The sequence below is a fragment of the Ruditapes philippinarum genome, unplaced genomic scaffold (genome assembly GCF_026571515.1).
Source record: "Ruditapes philippinarum isolate M1 unplaced genomic scaffold, ASM2657151v2 ctg798_1_1_1_1, whole genome shotgun sequence".
NCBI lineage: Eukaryota > Metazoa > Mollusca > Bivalvia > Venerida > Veneridae > Ruditapes > Ruditapes philippinarum.
This window is the reverse complement of record NW_026860568.1, coordinates 128,508-145,732: the sequence shown is the minus strand read 5'-3', so window position 1 is coordinate 145,732 and position 17,225 is coordinate 128,508. Positions and strand designations below refer to the sequence as shown.

Sequence of the window (17,225 nt, the reverse complement as noted above, 5' to 3'; positions counted from 1 at the left end):
TATAGCATTCATACCTGTCAATTAAAAAAAAAACCAAAAAACATCCAAATTTTCTTACACGATAATTGATTTAATTGCTTTAGAAATTGAAGCAAAATAAACATAATGAAATAACATTTCTTTTTAATTAGCAGAATATCATATTATCACATCTACCCAGTTTCTTCATTTTCCAAATATAGAAGAGTATAATCTAGTTAACATTCTAGCATAAAATTAGATTGATGTTGTTTTGTAGCAGTAGTAATGCATTTAGATATTTCTAGAATTTTGTTAATTTCTCTACTGTGACACCATGCTAAATCAAGTGTATCACCAGCATTCAGATAACATAATATGAAATACAATAACATAATCTTACTGCACAACACATCAGATAACTGTCTTTACAACACTGAATAAAATCTATGTATGTTCCTAAAAAACTTGTTCAACCAATCAAAAACTTCTCAAATTTAATTTGTATAAAATTGCCAGCCACCGAAGAGTACATTATGAGCATGGATAATAAATGTATAACATTACCAAAGTGGTTATGTTAGATTTAAGCTTTAAAACCCCAAGGTATATAATTGTGGCATAAAAGTTAAGCTAACTTTGTGGACTAAACATCTGCAGTACTGCTGTACATGAGAAATGAGACTCTAGAGATGTGTCCTTAGTACATGGATGCCTCCACATACCACTGTTTTGTCAGTCTGCGGACGATATATATGACAGCAGATCAGGGTGAAAGTAGAATGAATGAACAAGGGCAAATCTTAATATGCCCTAAACCACTAGATGGGAGCATAACAAAGCTGAATAACATGTCACCATCATAGTATATATCAGAAAAGTTTTCACTGACAACTTAAACCACGGTTGATTATATATTTTCAAACAAACATATCTATATGTGTAAAGTTGTGACAAGGAGCAAATTAAAAGAAAATTTAATTTCTTCATCATCAGACACAAATGCACAAATCTTAAATCTTCTCTGCTCAAATTCAACATTTCTATTAAAGAAAACTTAAACATATCTACAGTAAATCAAGGGTTGTTAACACATTAGTGGGTTGGAAATGACAACTGCTCCAGTTTGGGATTAAAGCTTCCATATTTACCAAAAAGGGACAGACCTTTAAAGTCAAACACACAAATAACAAACAGAAATGTTTTCCTTAAAAATATTTTTTTAAAAATAAGAGCTGCGATGATGCTACATGACAGTTACCATAAGTGGCATTTACTATTTAAGGGCTGATTTTTTTTTCAACATGGATCAGTAGATATGTTACAATGAAAACCACTAGAAAATTTAACCCATTTAAAAATACTGTATATCCATATTCTGACAACAGAAGTACATGTAAATATATATTCTGACAAAATAAATACATGTACAAAGATATTCTGACATTACATAAGAACATGTATAGAGATATTATGACAACACAAGAACATGTATAAGAACATGGTTCCAGATAGTCTGACAACAGAATTACATGTTTAGATATTCTGACAACATATGAACATGTATAGATACATTCTGACAACAGAAGTACATATACAGAGATATCCTGACAAAATAGCATGTACAGAGAAAACTTCTGACAAAACATGTACATGTGCAGAGAAATTATGACATTCATGATATTCCAATAATATATGTACAAGTACAGAGAGATATTCTGACAACATGAAAAGTATGTACGTACAGAGAAATTATGACAACATAAGTTCATGTACAGAGATATTGTGACAATAGCAATGAAGAAAAGCTTCTTCGATTTAATCAATGGTTTGAAAAATAAAAATCTCCTTGAAAGAAAAACTACCGATATATTTCTTTAGAACATTTCAATGCCAGGCAAACCAAGAAGCTGTGTTTTGCATTGTGGAGCAGACTGTTTACATGTATAATTACATTGTTTAAGGTTTTCATCATACTATTAAATATGATTTAACTATACCACAGTAAATCTGAACTTTAATTTAATTGTACCATGATTATACTGTACCATGGTTTAACTTTACCATGATTTAGGCATGCAATGGTAATATTCCATTCATTAAATATATACCAAAAGTAATGGCATCTTGCAAATATAAAAGACAAATAACCCTAATGTTTTGAATGATTTCTTCAGGGAAGAATTACTGTCATGATATTTTATACATTTAAGGCATTGAAATCACTTAACATAATATACAATTCAAAATGGCTGACAAAAAGAAAATCCATGCACTTTACTAGTATCTGAAAACATAAACACTACATAAATTCATAGCAAATTGTTCTGAAATAACAAAGCATATTATGCAAGAAAACTCAGCCTTTACAAGATAAGCTAAGACCCTACCACAGTACATGTAAGCATTAACAGTAGGGGGTAATAACTGTGCTTTCAGACTCAGTATGGTCTGTATTTACTCACTTTTCTTCGTCAAATGAATTTCTCCTGGATGCTGAGGTTCTATAGTTAGCATAAGATAAAATAAATGATAGATAATTCATGTTTTAATCATCTTATACTATTGATAAATCAACAATTTTAAACAAAGCTAGCTACATATTTGATGCACATATACCCCAAGTATTTTCATTACCCTCCACAATACAATTACCAGGCAAATCACATTGCATATATTTTATAGATAAATAACATTCAATTAATACTATAATATCTTGTGCCGATGATATCATAATGATATACACATTTCATCAGGCAAATCTTATTTCCTGCAATATGAAAATACAATTACGATTATTGTGTAAATGTTACCTTATCCAATACACATTAAATATCTTTTAATTTAAATTATTAAGCAAAATTTATTTAACATACATATATCTGGTGTCAATGTTAAAAATTCTCATATATGTTTTAAGTTTTATTCAATATAAACAGATATTGTCAATGCTACCCCTTCTCATGCACAAACCTGAATGTTATTTTCCATCATTATATATACAGAAGAGCCATACATATAAATTGTGCAAAAGATATACTTCAGATACTTATACCAGTTCTATATTTACATAATACATTTTTTCCCTGAAAATATTGCACTTACCAAATAATATTATACATGAAATCAAAGATACATGAGTGCTGTCTTACATTGAAATAATTCAGTTAAGTGTTTATGTGAACCTTCTAGAAATCCATAAAATATCAACTAAAGTCAGATAATATGATAGTATTTAAGCTCGAGTTACTCTCGCCTTCTTTTAACAACTGATTTTATACCTACTTTAGTTCATAAATTCCATGTTAAATGTTATTTTCAACAGTAATTTCATTATTCAAGAAAACAGACACTAATCTGCAGCTTGCATAGTTACATGACCTTAAGCTCCTTAAAATGTTAAATATACATACTGAAATATACCCATTATGTATTAAACACTTATTTGACAATTATTATCTTTTCATATTTTTTTATTATTCTTCTTCTTTCAAAATAAAATATTCATATTAACTTTCCTGGTAACATTTCAATTTAAGGCAATGTATGACAATTTCAGATAGAAAGTTTGCTTCTATAATTTTCTTAAAAAGTCATTTTTAGAAAACTCCAATATTAGATACAAAGTATCATTAAAAAATCTGTTGTGTTATTAGAAGTGGACATGGTAATTTGAAGCAAAAGCTTTATAGCAAGTCTAGAATTCTAGAAGTATTAAAGAGTAACATTCAACCATATTGAAATTGCATTTATTAAAACTTATACATATACAATGTACAAATATGATATAGAATTTTATAGTTATCACGTCTCCGAGTTATTTTTCTCTTAAGTGTCAATATCCTAAATTACCTATTAAGATAATTGAGACATGCAATATTTTAAATAAGAACCCATAACAAAACCTAGTCATTCAATAATTAAACCATTGTGCTTGGTCAAAAGGCACATAAATTGAAACTGTTCATGCCAGGGACATAATGGTAGGGTTTTTAAATAATGATTGAACTGAAATTATATTTGCCTATTTCAAGTTCAACAAGGGGCTATATATATAGACTGACAATAATTATGCTTGACATTTCTTAGGGGAGACAGTTAAACTTCATTCTATACATTAGGGTGATTTATTAGCTCAAAGCCCAGGTGATACTTTCAGGTGACACTTTCAGGGGTTGTAGGGGTAGATCTTGATGAGAACTGATAAGTATAATTTAGTCATAAACCAGGCTAGAGTTTCTGGTGCAGGCCTATGACAGTCAATATTCTACACAGCATTATGTAGTACCGAACTCAAATTCCATTGTTCTGCCTGTTAGTAATTTGCAATTTCATTAATATAAGGCTGACTCAGTAATATATGGGTCAACATCCTAATGATCATTCTATCTACGGGGTACACAATATAGAACTATATATTAGCTAGAAAAAACACCTTTGTTTAGCATATACCATACAATATAAATGGTTAGAACTACAAGGCAAATTATACAGTGTATTGTCATGCATGCAACCGTGCACTTGATCTAAATATAAGGTGTGCATAACTTGGAATATTCCATTCATTCCTTTAAAATAACTGCTTTATCTTACTATTAAGCTTGTGTAATGAAATTGCCCTGCCTCTAGTATAGAAATGTCTTTTGATAAAGTGAGCAAAATGTTTCAAGTTTGTTTTGAAACTTGGCAACTGTTTTTAGATGTATCCAAAGATATTTTAGAATGTGTAGATTCTATCTTTGATATTTTCTTTTTGAGTCAGAAACACATTGGGGCTAAGATTGTTTTTCACACAAATAATAAAACATTAAATAATAAGTTGAATTGCCATTCCCAAAATATTATCAGTAGTATATCACACAAGAGAAAAAACAAGAACTGTCGGAGGACAGTAACGCTCGACTATTCGAAAATTTGTCACAAGGGTGTTTCATTGAGTATAATAATGGTTACCTATATGAATACATAAAATTGTCCGAAAAGGTACAAACCCTTCAAGTTTCAATACATTCCCTTCAGTAGCTATGGAGATACAAGCTTACACACTAAAACTTAACCAAGAATTTATGAATCGAAAAAGGGGCATAATTATGCGAAAAAGTAAATCAGAGTTATGGGACTTGTGCCAATCATCTTAGATAATCACAGACAACAAGAGTGTGAAGTTTCAATCCATTCCCTTCAGTAGTTATGGAGATACCAGCTTACACGCAAAAACTTAACCAAGAATTTCTAAGTCAAAAAAGGGGCATAATTGTGCAAAAAAGCAAATCAGAGTTATGGGACCTGTGCCAATCCTCTTAGATAATCACAGAGAACAAGTGTATGAAGTTTCAATCCATTCCCTTCAGTAGTTATGGAGATACCAGCTTACACGCAAAAACTTAACCAAGAATTTCTAAGTCAAAAAAGGGGCAAAATTATGTAAAAAAGTAAATCAGAGTTATGGGACTTGTTCCAATCATCTTAGATAATCACAGAGAACAAGTGTTTGAAGTTTCAATCCATTTCCTTCAGTAGTTATGGAGATACCAGCTTACACGCAAAAACTTAACCAAGAATTTCTAAGTCGAAAAAGGGGCATAATTATGTAAAAAAGCAAATAAGAGTTATGGGACTTGTGCCAATCATCTTAGATAATCACAGAGAACAAGGTGTGAAGTTTCAATCCATTCCCTTCCGTAGTTATGGAGATACCAGCTTACACGCAAAAACTTAACCAAGAATTTCTAAGTCGAAAAAGGGGCATAATAATGTAAAAAAGCAAATCAGAGTTATGGGACTTGTGCCAATCCTCTTAGATAATCACAGAGAACAATTGTGTGAAGTTTCAATCCATTCCCTTCAGTAGTTATGGAGATACCAGCTTACATACAAAAACTTAACCTAGAATTTCTAAGTCGAAAAAGGGGCATAATTATGAAAAAAAGCAAATCAGAGTTATGGGACTTGTGCCAATCATCTTAGATAATGACAGAGAACAAGTGTGTGAAGTTTCAATCCATTCCCTTCAGTAGTTATTGAGATACCAGCTTACATACAAAAACTTAACCACAGGGACGCCGACGCCGCCGCCGACAAATGGGAGACTGCATTAGCTCGATTATTCTGCGAATAGTCGAGCTAAAAACTGTTTTTTTTTTTCAATGTTAAAGTTAAAGAATAAAATATGTGGTTATAAAGTCCCTGATCCTAACCCTAAACCCCATTCCCCAGTCATTTTGGTTCATAAAAGCAAGCTAGAGTAAACGGTATGTGAAAAAAGGCGTGATTTAAGATTTTAATGAGAGGAAAGAATCTTTTCAATCAAGGAACAAAATGTTCAGCAGATTTATAGCAAAGGCATGTCATATAACTTTTTAACAATACATATATTGCACAGAAAGAGGGTCATATCACTAAAAACAGCATAAAAGTCTAAACATGGCCTCAAATCAAAACCAAATTTTAACAGAATCTTTCACAGTCGACTTTCATACTTCAACTGGGTCAAAATTTACCATTTAGAACAGAAAATACATTAGTGTTACTCTATCGTTATGCACTTTACACATACAGATTTATAAAGCTACATTTTATAAATACCTGAATCAGAGTCAGACCCGCTTTCCGACGTAGAAGTTTCTGATAAGTCACAATGCCATTCTAAGATATCAATAAATTCAAAATAAGTCAATATCTCATTTCTTTCTCACACCTTAATTAAGGTTTTACTAATCTGTGGTATAAATCAAATGTATGGTATGGTGTTGTATAATCAAATGTATGGTATGACATTGTATAATCAAATGTATGGTATGACATTGTATAATCAAATGTATGGTATGGTGTTGTATAATCAAATGTATGGTATGACATTGTATAATCAATGTATGGTATGACATTGTATAATCAAATGTATGGTATGACATTGTATAATCAAATGTATGGTATGGTGTTGTATAAACAAATGTATGGTATGGTGTTGTATAATCAAATGTATGGTATGACATTGTATAATCAAATGTATGGTATGGTGTTGTATAATCAAATGTATGGTATGACATTGTATAATCAAATGTATGGTATGACATTGTATAATCAAATGTATGGTATGGTGTTGTATAATCAAATGTATGGTATGACATTGTATAATCAAATGTATGGTATGACATTGTATAAACAAATGTATGGTATGACATTGTATAATCAAATGTATGGTATGGTGTTGTATAAACAAATGTAGGGTAAGGGTTGGTTGTTTAGTTGTTGCTTTTATTTGTTTACAAAGCCGTATACTCTAATTAAGGTTGATTTGATGTGAAAACCGCTAACTTTTGACAACCCTAAATCAAATAAAGCAGTCATTAATTCTACTGGCACTTTGTACATAGTTACATTAATGCTTTTAAATCAAGTTGGTTTTCACAAGTTTAATTTGAATCTGAATTTTACATGCTTCTAAAGGGTACTGTCCCATGCAGGGTTTCATGTGCTAGTCTTCACAATACACTTCTAACTAAATTCTATTGTTAAATGTGAATTACCTTGAGTTGCCATGCCGAAGTTAAAAATCAAGACATTTATTTAACAAGAGCACCACATGCTGTGATAACACTCATCTGTTAAAGGCACATTCTATCAATATTCAATTTCTAAAAAGATTCTAAGTTAAAAACGGGCACAACTCCTAAAAATATTGCTTTTAAATATTATGCCTCTTAATTGTCTTACAATATTTGTATAGGCTGTGATGTTACAAAAAATGTTTACCATTGACCATTAATGTTGAAAATTTAACTAAGTGGGTAAACAGGAAGTGGATGTGCAAAAAAAAAACCTGAAATCGAATCCCACGGTATGGGACCACATGTTAATGCTGTATGCCAAATATCAAGAGGCTGTGAAAAGTATTTGCTGAGAAAACTGTTACGAAAATTTCCTACCATTGACCATTAATGTCGAAAATTTAACTAAGTTAGAAAACAGGAAGTGGATAAGCAACAGACATGAAATCAATTCCTCTCGGTATGGGACCACATGTTGATGCTGTATGTCAAATATCAAGAGGCTGTGATAAGTAGTTGTTGAGAAACCTGTTATGAAAATATTTTCCCCGCCCGCCCTCAAATATGCCCGCCCGCCGCCAGACATTCACCATTTTATAACCCGGGTTTGCACCTGTGCAACCAGGATTTAAACCAAAAGTAGAATAGAAAACAGCTTTCTACAGTGGTGTAAAAATGACTTTCAGAGAATTAGTGACAATAACCACTTGGCCATAAGATCTTTTTGTATCCAAAACAAGATAAATCTTTTTAAAATTTAATATAATTATGTTAATTGAGAAATATTTTCAGAACTTTTTAATCTCAAAAATTTCATTTCTATACTTAATTGCAAAAACTTCAGTTTTATTGCATAAACTTTAGTTTTACTGAATAGTTAAACTATTAGTAATTATTAACAATTACAGAAGAAATCATGTGAGTTCTTTAATTAGATGGGGTGTTTGTTATTAACTGTGAGGTTTACTTTAATGCAAGAAACCTCGACTGTTAAAATGAGGTCTTATTAAATTATTTTTTCCTTCTAAAATATGAGTAATAGGTAAATTATCAGCATGCACAATGTTAAATAATAGAGATGCATTTGTTCCTGTTAAATAAAATATTTAATTTAACTAAGTAAAATAAATTTATGTGAACACGATATTTGTTGAATAAAATTTAATCATTCAATAACTTAACTATAAACAAGAAGCATTTTGTAAGAACTGTAAGCGGTACTTTACAACAAGAAATAAATCAAAGTTTCTACTTAGTAAAAGTACCTGATATTTCTCCATTTTCTGTTTCTACGGTAATGAATGAATTGTAAGTGAACCACATACAATTATGTAAATCATTTAAAATATGGAAATAGCTTCCTATATAAATTTGAACATCCTTTTAAAGGCTCTATTTTAAATCTCTTTGCAATTTTACATTTGCTTCATTTTATACTGTTCTTTTGTTTAGGCCTTTTAAATAAGAATTTTAAGGCTACTAGTGTATTGCAGGAAAGTATTATTCAGAAGAATTTGTCCAATCTCTACCAGTAGTTGCAACTTCTTCACATAAAACACTTCAATCAGCAGTGCTTTTTGAATGGTAAACTATAAGAAATAATGTTTCTAACAAATAGTCCATGAAGAACAGGTCAAATACAGGACAAAGGATGTAACACTGTGTCTTGTCATCACAGCATCTAAAATTTGTACAATCATTATTTTACCCAAACTTGATGGCTATCTTGTTGTTTAATACATAAACATTGACAACTTATATACAGAACAAGATATGTTTGTAAAACATGTATGCCCCCTATCAGCAGCCAATTATTCATGTGATAAGGTAATTATGCATGACTTCTGACCCAGTGATCAAACAATTAATAAGGGTTATCAAGTATCTACTGGTCATGACCTTGACCTTTGACCCCTTGACCCAAAACTAAATAGGGGTCATCTGCTGGTCAAGACAAATCATCATTCAAAGTTTGAAGTTCCTAGGCCTAAGCGTTTTTACTTAATTGATCAGAAACCGTTTTTACTTACAAGGTAAATGTGACCTTGACCTTTGACCCCTTGACCCCAAAATCAATAGGGGTCATTTGCTGGTCATGACTAATCACAATGCCAAGTTTGAAGTTCCTAGGCCTAAGGGTTCTTTTATTATTGATCCGAAACCGTTTTAACATACAAGGACAATGTGACCTTGACCTTTGACCCCAAAATCAATAGGGGTCATCTGCTGATCATGACCAATCACTATGCCAAGTTTGAAGTTCCTAGGCCGAAGTGTTCTTTAGTTATTGATCAGAAACCGTTTTTACTTACAAGGTCAATGTGACCTTGACCTTTGACCCCTTGATCCCAAAATTGAAAGGGGTAATCTGCTGGTCATGAAAAATCACCATACCAAGTTTGAAGTTCCTAGGCCTAAGCGTTCTTAAGTTATTGATCAGAAACCGTTTTTACTTACAAGGTCGATGTGACCTTGACCTTTGACCCCTTGACCAAAAACTCATTAGGGGTCATCTGCTGGTCACCACCTATCATCATACAAAGTTTGAAGTTCCTAGGCCTAAGCGTTTTTAGTTAATTGATCGGAAACCGTTTTTACCTACAAGGTCAATGTTACATGACCTTTGACCCCTTGACCCTAAAAACAATAGGTCATCTGCTGGTCATGACCAATCACCATACCAAGTTTGAAGTTCCTAGGCCTAAGGGTTCTTAAGTTATTGATCGGAAAGCATTTTTACCTACAAGGTCAATGTGACCTTTCCCTTTGACCCTTAACCCCAAAATCAGTAGGGGTCATCTGCTGGTCATGACCAATCACCATACCAAGTTTGAAGTTCCTAGGCCTAAGGGTTCTTTAGTTATTGATCGGAAACTGCTTTTACCTAAGAGGTCAATGTGACCTTGACCTTTGACCCCTTGACCCCAAAATCAATAGGGGTCATCTACTGATCATGACCAATCACCATACCAAGTTTGAAGTTCCTAGGCCTAAGGGTTCTTTAGTTATTGATCCGAAACTGTTTTTACCTAAGAGGTCAATGTGACCTTGACCTTTGACCCCTTGACCCCAAAATCAATAGGGGTCATCTACTGATCATGACCAATCACCATATCAAGTTTGTAGTCACTAGGCCTAAGGGTTCTTTCGTTATTGATCGGAAACCGTTTTTACCTACAAGGTCAATGTGACCTTGACCTTTGACCCCTTAACTCCAAAATCAATAGGGGTCATCTACTGATCATGACCAATCACCATATCAAGTTTGAAGTCCCTAGGCCTAAGGGTTCTTTCGTTATTGATCGGAAACCGTTTTTACCTACAAGGTCAATGTGACCTTGACCTTTGACCACTTGACCCCAAAATCAATAGGGGTCATCTGCTGGTCATAACCAATCACCATACCAAGTTTGAAGTTCCTAGGCCTAAGGGTTCTTTTGTTATTGATCGGAAATCGTTTTTACCCAAGAGGTCAATGTGACCTTGACCTTTGACCCCTTGACCCCAAAATTGTTAGGGGTCATCTACTGATCATGACCAATCACCATACCAATTTTGAAGTTCCTAGGCCTTAAGGTTCTTTAGTTATTGATCGGAAACCGTTTTTGCTTACAAGGTCAATGTGACCTTGACCTTTGACCCCTTGACCCCAAAATCAATAGGGGTCATCTACTGATCATGACAAATCACCATACCAAGTTTGAAGTTCCTAGGCCTTAAGGTTCTTTAGTTATTGATCGGAAACCGTTTTTGCTTACAAGGTCAATGTGACCTTGACCTTTGACCCCTTGACCCCAAAATCAATAGGGGTCATCTACTGATCATGACAAATCACCATACCAAGTTTGAAGTTCCTAGGCCTTAAGGTTCTTTAGTTATTGATCGGAAACCGTTTTTGCTTACAAGGTCAATGTGACCTTGACCTTTGACCCCTTGACCCCAAAATCAATAGGGGTCATCTATTGATCATGACAAATCACCATACCAAGTTTGAAGTTCCTAGGCCTTAAGGTTCTTTAGTTATTGATCGGAAACCGTTTTTGCTTACAAGGTCAATGTGACCTTGACCTTTGACCCATTGACCCCAAAATCAATAGGGGTCATCTACTTGTCATGACCAATCACCATACCAAGTTTGAAGTTCCTAGGCCTAAGGGTTCTTTAGTTATCACTCGGAAACCATTTGGTCTACGGACGGACCGACGGACCGACGGACCGACAAGTGCAAAGCAATATACCCCCTTTTTTTCAAAAGGGGGCATAATTAATTACATTTTTTTTGTTGTAAATAAAAACCCCAAAAAACTCCAAAATGTCCCCCTAAAATTCCTTAGCAATTTGTTATTGATTATAAAGGTTATAGTAAAATACAAAATGTATTGTGAAATAGAAAATAAATCTTAACCAATACATGTGATATCAGTCAGCTTAATGTAAAACAACAAGTTTAACACCCTACATTAACATTGCTCTGCTGCAAATACACATAAAAACAAATTGTTCAAAATATGAAAGTATACAATCTTCACTCTCTCATTTACAGGTACATGAAATTTAGACAAGTATTATAAGCAATCCTATAAAAACAAACATCCTCTAAACCTAGAAAAAGTTAAAACAGATTTTATTTTTTAAAATACACAAACCATAAATCATTAATTTACCTTTTACATGAAACATGCCAGCCAAACATGATTCCTGAAAACTGGTTCCTGAAATCTTGATGAAGGTAACACAGTGTTAATGTTTTATCCTAATTTTAAGCAAAGAAATCAACCTACCAAATGGTATCTCTGGTACTGATGGTATTGTGTCTGAGGGCTGCAGCTTTGTTGCTAATGGTGTAGACGGACCGTTGACCATCACCTGGGCTAGATAATGGAGTAACTTCTGAGCTCGGTTCTGGGACGGGTAAAACTGGAAAAGCTGTGGGTTCTCGTCAATAAAGTAGGTGTCTACAACACCTGACAGAAACTGGGGGTTCTCCAACACATTCAACAAGAATGGTATATTGGTCTGTAAAACATATTCACTCATCAAATGACATGTTATACATAAATACTACATTTTATTATTTACCTGATAATTAACATTTTAAATTATCTTTATCTTTATTTTAAATTATTATTATTTCACATGTTTTAGCTCTTAATTTGTGTTTCTGACATTCTATTCCCACTAACATGATTATCTAAGCATGATTATCATAAGCCCAAATTCTGCATCACAATTTAACTTAAGAAAGTTAACTTATATAAATGAGTACATTGTACTTACAATATCTTATTGAAGATTTATTTGCAATACAACCTTAAAAATAATATTCACTGGACTTACATTAATAAAGCTGTATTTTCTACATAAAACAGTGACTATTCTGACTATCGTAGGTACTAAAGTTGATTGTGTACATGTATTATCAAAGGTTTAAAGCCACTTACCTTGACCCCTCTAATTCTGAATTCCTTCAATGTTCTCAACATCTTGGCACAAGCCGAGGGATGATCAACAGCATGTGCTATCACCTTCACTAGTAGAGAGTCATAGAAAGGGGAGATAATAGCTCCAGCAAAACCTAAAGCACTGTCCAGACGGATACCAAATCCTTCACCACTTCTGAACACCTAAAATTACATGTATATCTTGGTAGTAAAAGCTCCTGCCATACTAAAAAAAATTGTCATAATTGCGGTTTAGTTGGGAATGTCCGTCCTGAGGGGACCCACCCAACAGCAAACGTATGTCAAGATATTTTTTCTTGCATATTCTTTACCTTACAAAAAAATTTTTCCATGATAATTTCTATCATTATTTCCTTACAAATGAGTATGAAATTACAACTTCATTCATAATGGCGAAATAACGTCATCCTAAGCATGTCAATGTATAGCAAGCGACTCATCTGGCCAGATGAAATTTCCAGCAAGGGTAAACAAATGGAAAAACCAGTCTGGTATGCAAGAAATACCTTTCAATTCTTAATTTTGGATAATAAGTTGTAGAATCCATATCAATATTTTATGTGAACAGAAAACAAAAGAATTTTTAACATTCAAGTTCTGCACAGAATGTAGAATCTACAAATCTGTGTCCGTTTTCCGTCATTGAGAAATAATATAAAGTCCTTTTTCAATTTTCATAAATCAATATTATATTTCACACACTACATTGATTGCATATTACACAGAGAAAACAGTTTTACAACAATTTTACTTAATAATACATGTAAATCTGACAAAAAACTTATACACACTTATCAAATACAAGGGGGATAAATCTTGAATTAAATGCATCATAGTTACAGGACATTTAAAATTTAAAATTAGATTACTCAAATTCATTAATATCATCAAACTTATAAACAGACCTCTATCCTGCCAGTGTCTGGTTGGAAGCCTCTGGCTGGATCCTCTGTGGTCATCCTACACTGTATGGCACAACCGGTCAATCTAATGTTGTCCTGGGTAAGTCCAATTTCAGGCAGTGTTCTACCCTCAGCAACCTTGATCTGTGACTGCACTAAATCTACTCTGAAATTTCAAATGTTATGTCTTAAATGATGTAGTAAGATTTAAACTTGAATTCTTATTAGAACAGTTCTTTTCCCTAACAAGCACTACAAAAATGTTAAACATTAGATTTTAATTTAAAAGCAATCCATTTGTATCTGCAAATAACTACCATATTAGTTAGGGATATTTTATTTTCACATCTATAATCTAAGGCAGGAATATTCCATATTCACATCTGCATCTTAGTTAGGAAAATTCTATTTTAACATCTATATTTTATTAAGCAATGTTCTATTTTCACATCTATATCAAAGTTAAAAATATTCTATTTTCACATCTATATTTTAGTTACGAATATTCTATTTCCACATCTATATTTAAGTTAGGAATATTCTATTTCCACATCTATATTTAAGTTAGGAATATTCTATTTTAACATCTATCTGCATGAATTTTGATTACTTATTAGGACTTATTATATTCAAACATTTATCGAGTATGCCAATGAACTTATACTTACCCTGTAACATTTTCTGTGACTGTGTGTTCTACCTGTAACCTGGCATTCACCTCAATAAAGAAATAATTTCCCTTGTTATCCAGTAAGAACTCAACTGTTCCAGCATTCTCATACCCGACATGCTTGGCAAGTCTTATAGCATCAGCTGTCATCTGTTCCTGTATTTCTTTAGCCAGCTGGGGGGCGGGGGCTATCTCTACAACCTTTTGATGACGTCTCTGTACGGAGCAATCTCTCTCGTATAGATGAACTACATTACCTGCATAGTCACCTGTAACAACATAATAACTAAATTATTAACACTAATCAACAATTATCAGTTTCTCTGCTATATTTATATTAAAATACTTTTCCTTTAAATTTGGACCTATTCAACGGAAGTTACAGTTCAAAATGATACAAAATTTAATCTAAAAAGTATCATGTAGCCATGACAAAATTTTGAATAATTTGAAAACTTCAAAAATTTCCCATCAATATATCTGCCAGTCGGTCAAGTCATTAAGATATTTTACTAATTTCCTGTAACTTTCATTTCTGGCTGGTACTTATATACACTCCAATAATAAGAAAGGACCCAGCTTTTTTCAAACTAAATGAAAAGCCTCTGCATTATATCAAATTTTCATGCATGTTTTACTGAATCAGACGATTTTCTTTCTTATAAATCAAAATGGTTGTACTTTTGTTGATTTAAAATTGGTAACAATTTTTGTCTTTTTACATCGAGTCTGACAACAGTCCATTAGTTAATTTACAAAACAACAATGAAATATGACATCTCACCTAAGATTTGAACTTCAATATGTCTTGGTCTCTCAATAAATTTCTCCAGGAAGAGGGAACCATTACCAAACGCAGACTGGGCCTCTGATGTAGCTCGATGAAAATTTTCTTTAATCTCCTATTATTATATAGAAAAATGTAACAATTTGACAAGTTAGAAGAAATTGCAAATGAAATGAAATCAGCAATTTTGATTATGGTTGTGTAATAACATGTGTATTTTACTGAAATCATTTAAACAGGTATGAAAGTGAATGATAGACAAGTAAAATAATTTTGTTTGCGAAAAAACTAATAGAGTTTCAGTTTATATTGAATTTTTTTGTCTTAAGAATTAGGTACATGTATATAACTAAAGGAAAATCATGTTATAGAAGCATTCTGACCCCATATATTCTGCTACTCGCAATGTGTGGAATATGATCTCTTGCTTGACCATAGGACACAAGATATCAATTCTCCATTGCGGCTCATAGCAAAATACAAAACCTCAGAAAGCTACAACTACATAATATTCTGTATATATTGTCAAACTTTGTCATCCTATATTGAAATATTGTCAATATAATTTTACACTATATACCAATGACAGCTCTACTAGGATAGTAATTATTCTCCTTAAATTGAAACTGATCTTGGTCAAAAATGAAAGTGTCATTGGGACCCCTGAAAATTCAAAGGGAAAACAATGCTAACATAATGGTTAAATTAGAAATGACATTTTAATATGTCAGAAATACCTCCATAGTTTTGACAACCCTCATTCCTCTACCACCACCACCATATGCAGCCTTAAATATGACTGGCAGTCCATATGTTTCACAGAATTCTATAGCATGTTCTGCACTCTCAACTGGTCCGGGAGTCCCTGGTACCACTTGTACACCTGAAGATTTACATTACAGGGCAACATATAGTTATTTCATTATGTACTCAGTAAGTTTTAGAGGGACGTGGTACATTTCATCTCCACATTTTCTTCTGACCCTGCCAAACTTAACAGTAAACAGATGATATCCAAATACCTAATGCTGCCCAAGATCATTTTAAACTGTTGCAAAACAAACCTGCCAGGAACTTTACAATCAACTGTGTAAAGCTGAGACAACAGAAAACATGGGAGTATCATTTTTATACAAAATTTTTTGTAAATACCCCAGAATCAATGACTTTTACATAAATGATATAAAAAGAGGATATTGAATGAGTGTAGATTTAATACTAAATTTATTTAAGAATTGAATAAAATCATATTCTGCTAGTCTATGGCGAGCATAATATTGTTTTATTCAATGAGTTCAATCATTAAATTTAGTGTTGAATCTACAAAAAAACAATATTCTATTCATCAAATATCTGAAATAAGAAAAGTAACTTTACAGTTAAAAACAGTCATTTTTTCGTTGTCACACCTATAGTGTTACGCTAACATTTGTGCGCTTGTGTAATATCGTTTTTTATTTAATGGGTTTATTATACCCCTGCGCAAAACTTTATGATATAATAACAAGTAATTTGACATAAGAAGACACTGTAATCAGTACCAGCTTCTATAGCAGCCTCCCTTGCCTCAACTTTATCTCCCATACGACGTACAACCTCCGGTGATGGTCCAATAAATCTGATCCCTGCGTCTAACACTGACTGAGCAAAGTCTGATCTCTCAGACAAGAACCCGTAACCAGGGTGAATTGCATCTACACCATGCTCCTGTAAAGGTAAACATGAGAAAATTGAATACAAGCTTTTTATACATATTCTTAATAATTATTGTACATTAAATACATTATAAGGCAAAGTTTTGGATGAAAATAATACTTCGAAAATAAAAATATCATCAGTCTATTCTCTATTCAGGTATTCTCTCAAAATAATTTTGCATTATAATTATGCTATAGGGTT

General features: G+C 32.6%; 1 protein-coding gene across 5 annotated transcripts in view; it reads right to left on the bottom strand.

Moving 5' to 3' along the window:
• The window catches only part of LOC132760636 (pyruvate carboxylase 1-like), a 37,505-nt gene that overhangs the window by 11,932 nt on the left and 8,348 nt on the right, over positions 1-17,225 (bottom strand). For 2 of the 5 annotated variants that reach the window (XM_060752656.1, XM_060752657.1), the window contains exons 4-12: positions 16,868-17,033; positions 16,064-16,209; positions 15,324-15,441; positions 14,538-14,808; positions 13,873-14,035; positions 12,947-13,129; positions 12,287-12,521; positions 6,544-6,603; positions 2,424-2,462 (exon numbers count right to left, since the gene is read on the bottom strand). In XM_060752656.1, the coding sequence (XP_060608639.1) occupies positions 2,424-2,462; positions 6,544-6,603; positions 12,287-12,521; positions 12,947-13,129; positions 13,873-14,035; positions 14,538-14,808; positions 15,324-15,441; positions 16,064-16,209; positions 16,868-17,033 (1,381 nt within the window). The remainder of the gene's footprint in view (positions 1-2,423; positions 2,463-6,543; positions 6,604-12,286; positions 12,522-12,946; positions 13,130-13,872; positions 14,036-14,537; positions 14,809-15,323; positions 15,442-16,063; positions 16,210-16,867; positions 17,034-17,225) is intronic. The other 3 variants (XM_060752658.1, XM_060752659.1, XM_060752660.1) reach the window with 3 other exon arrangements.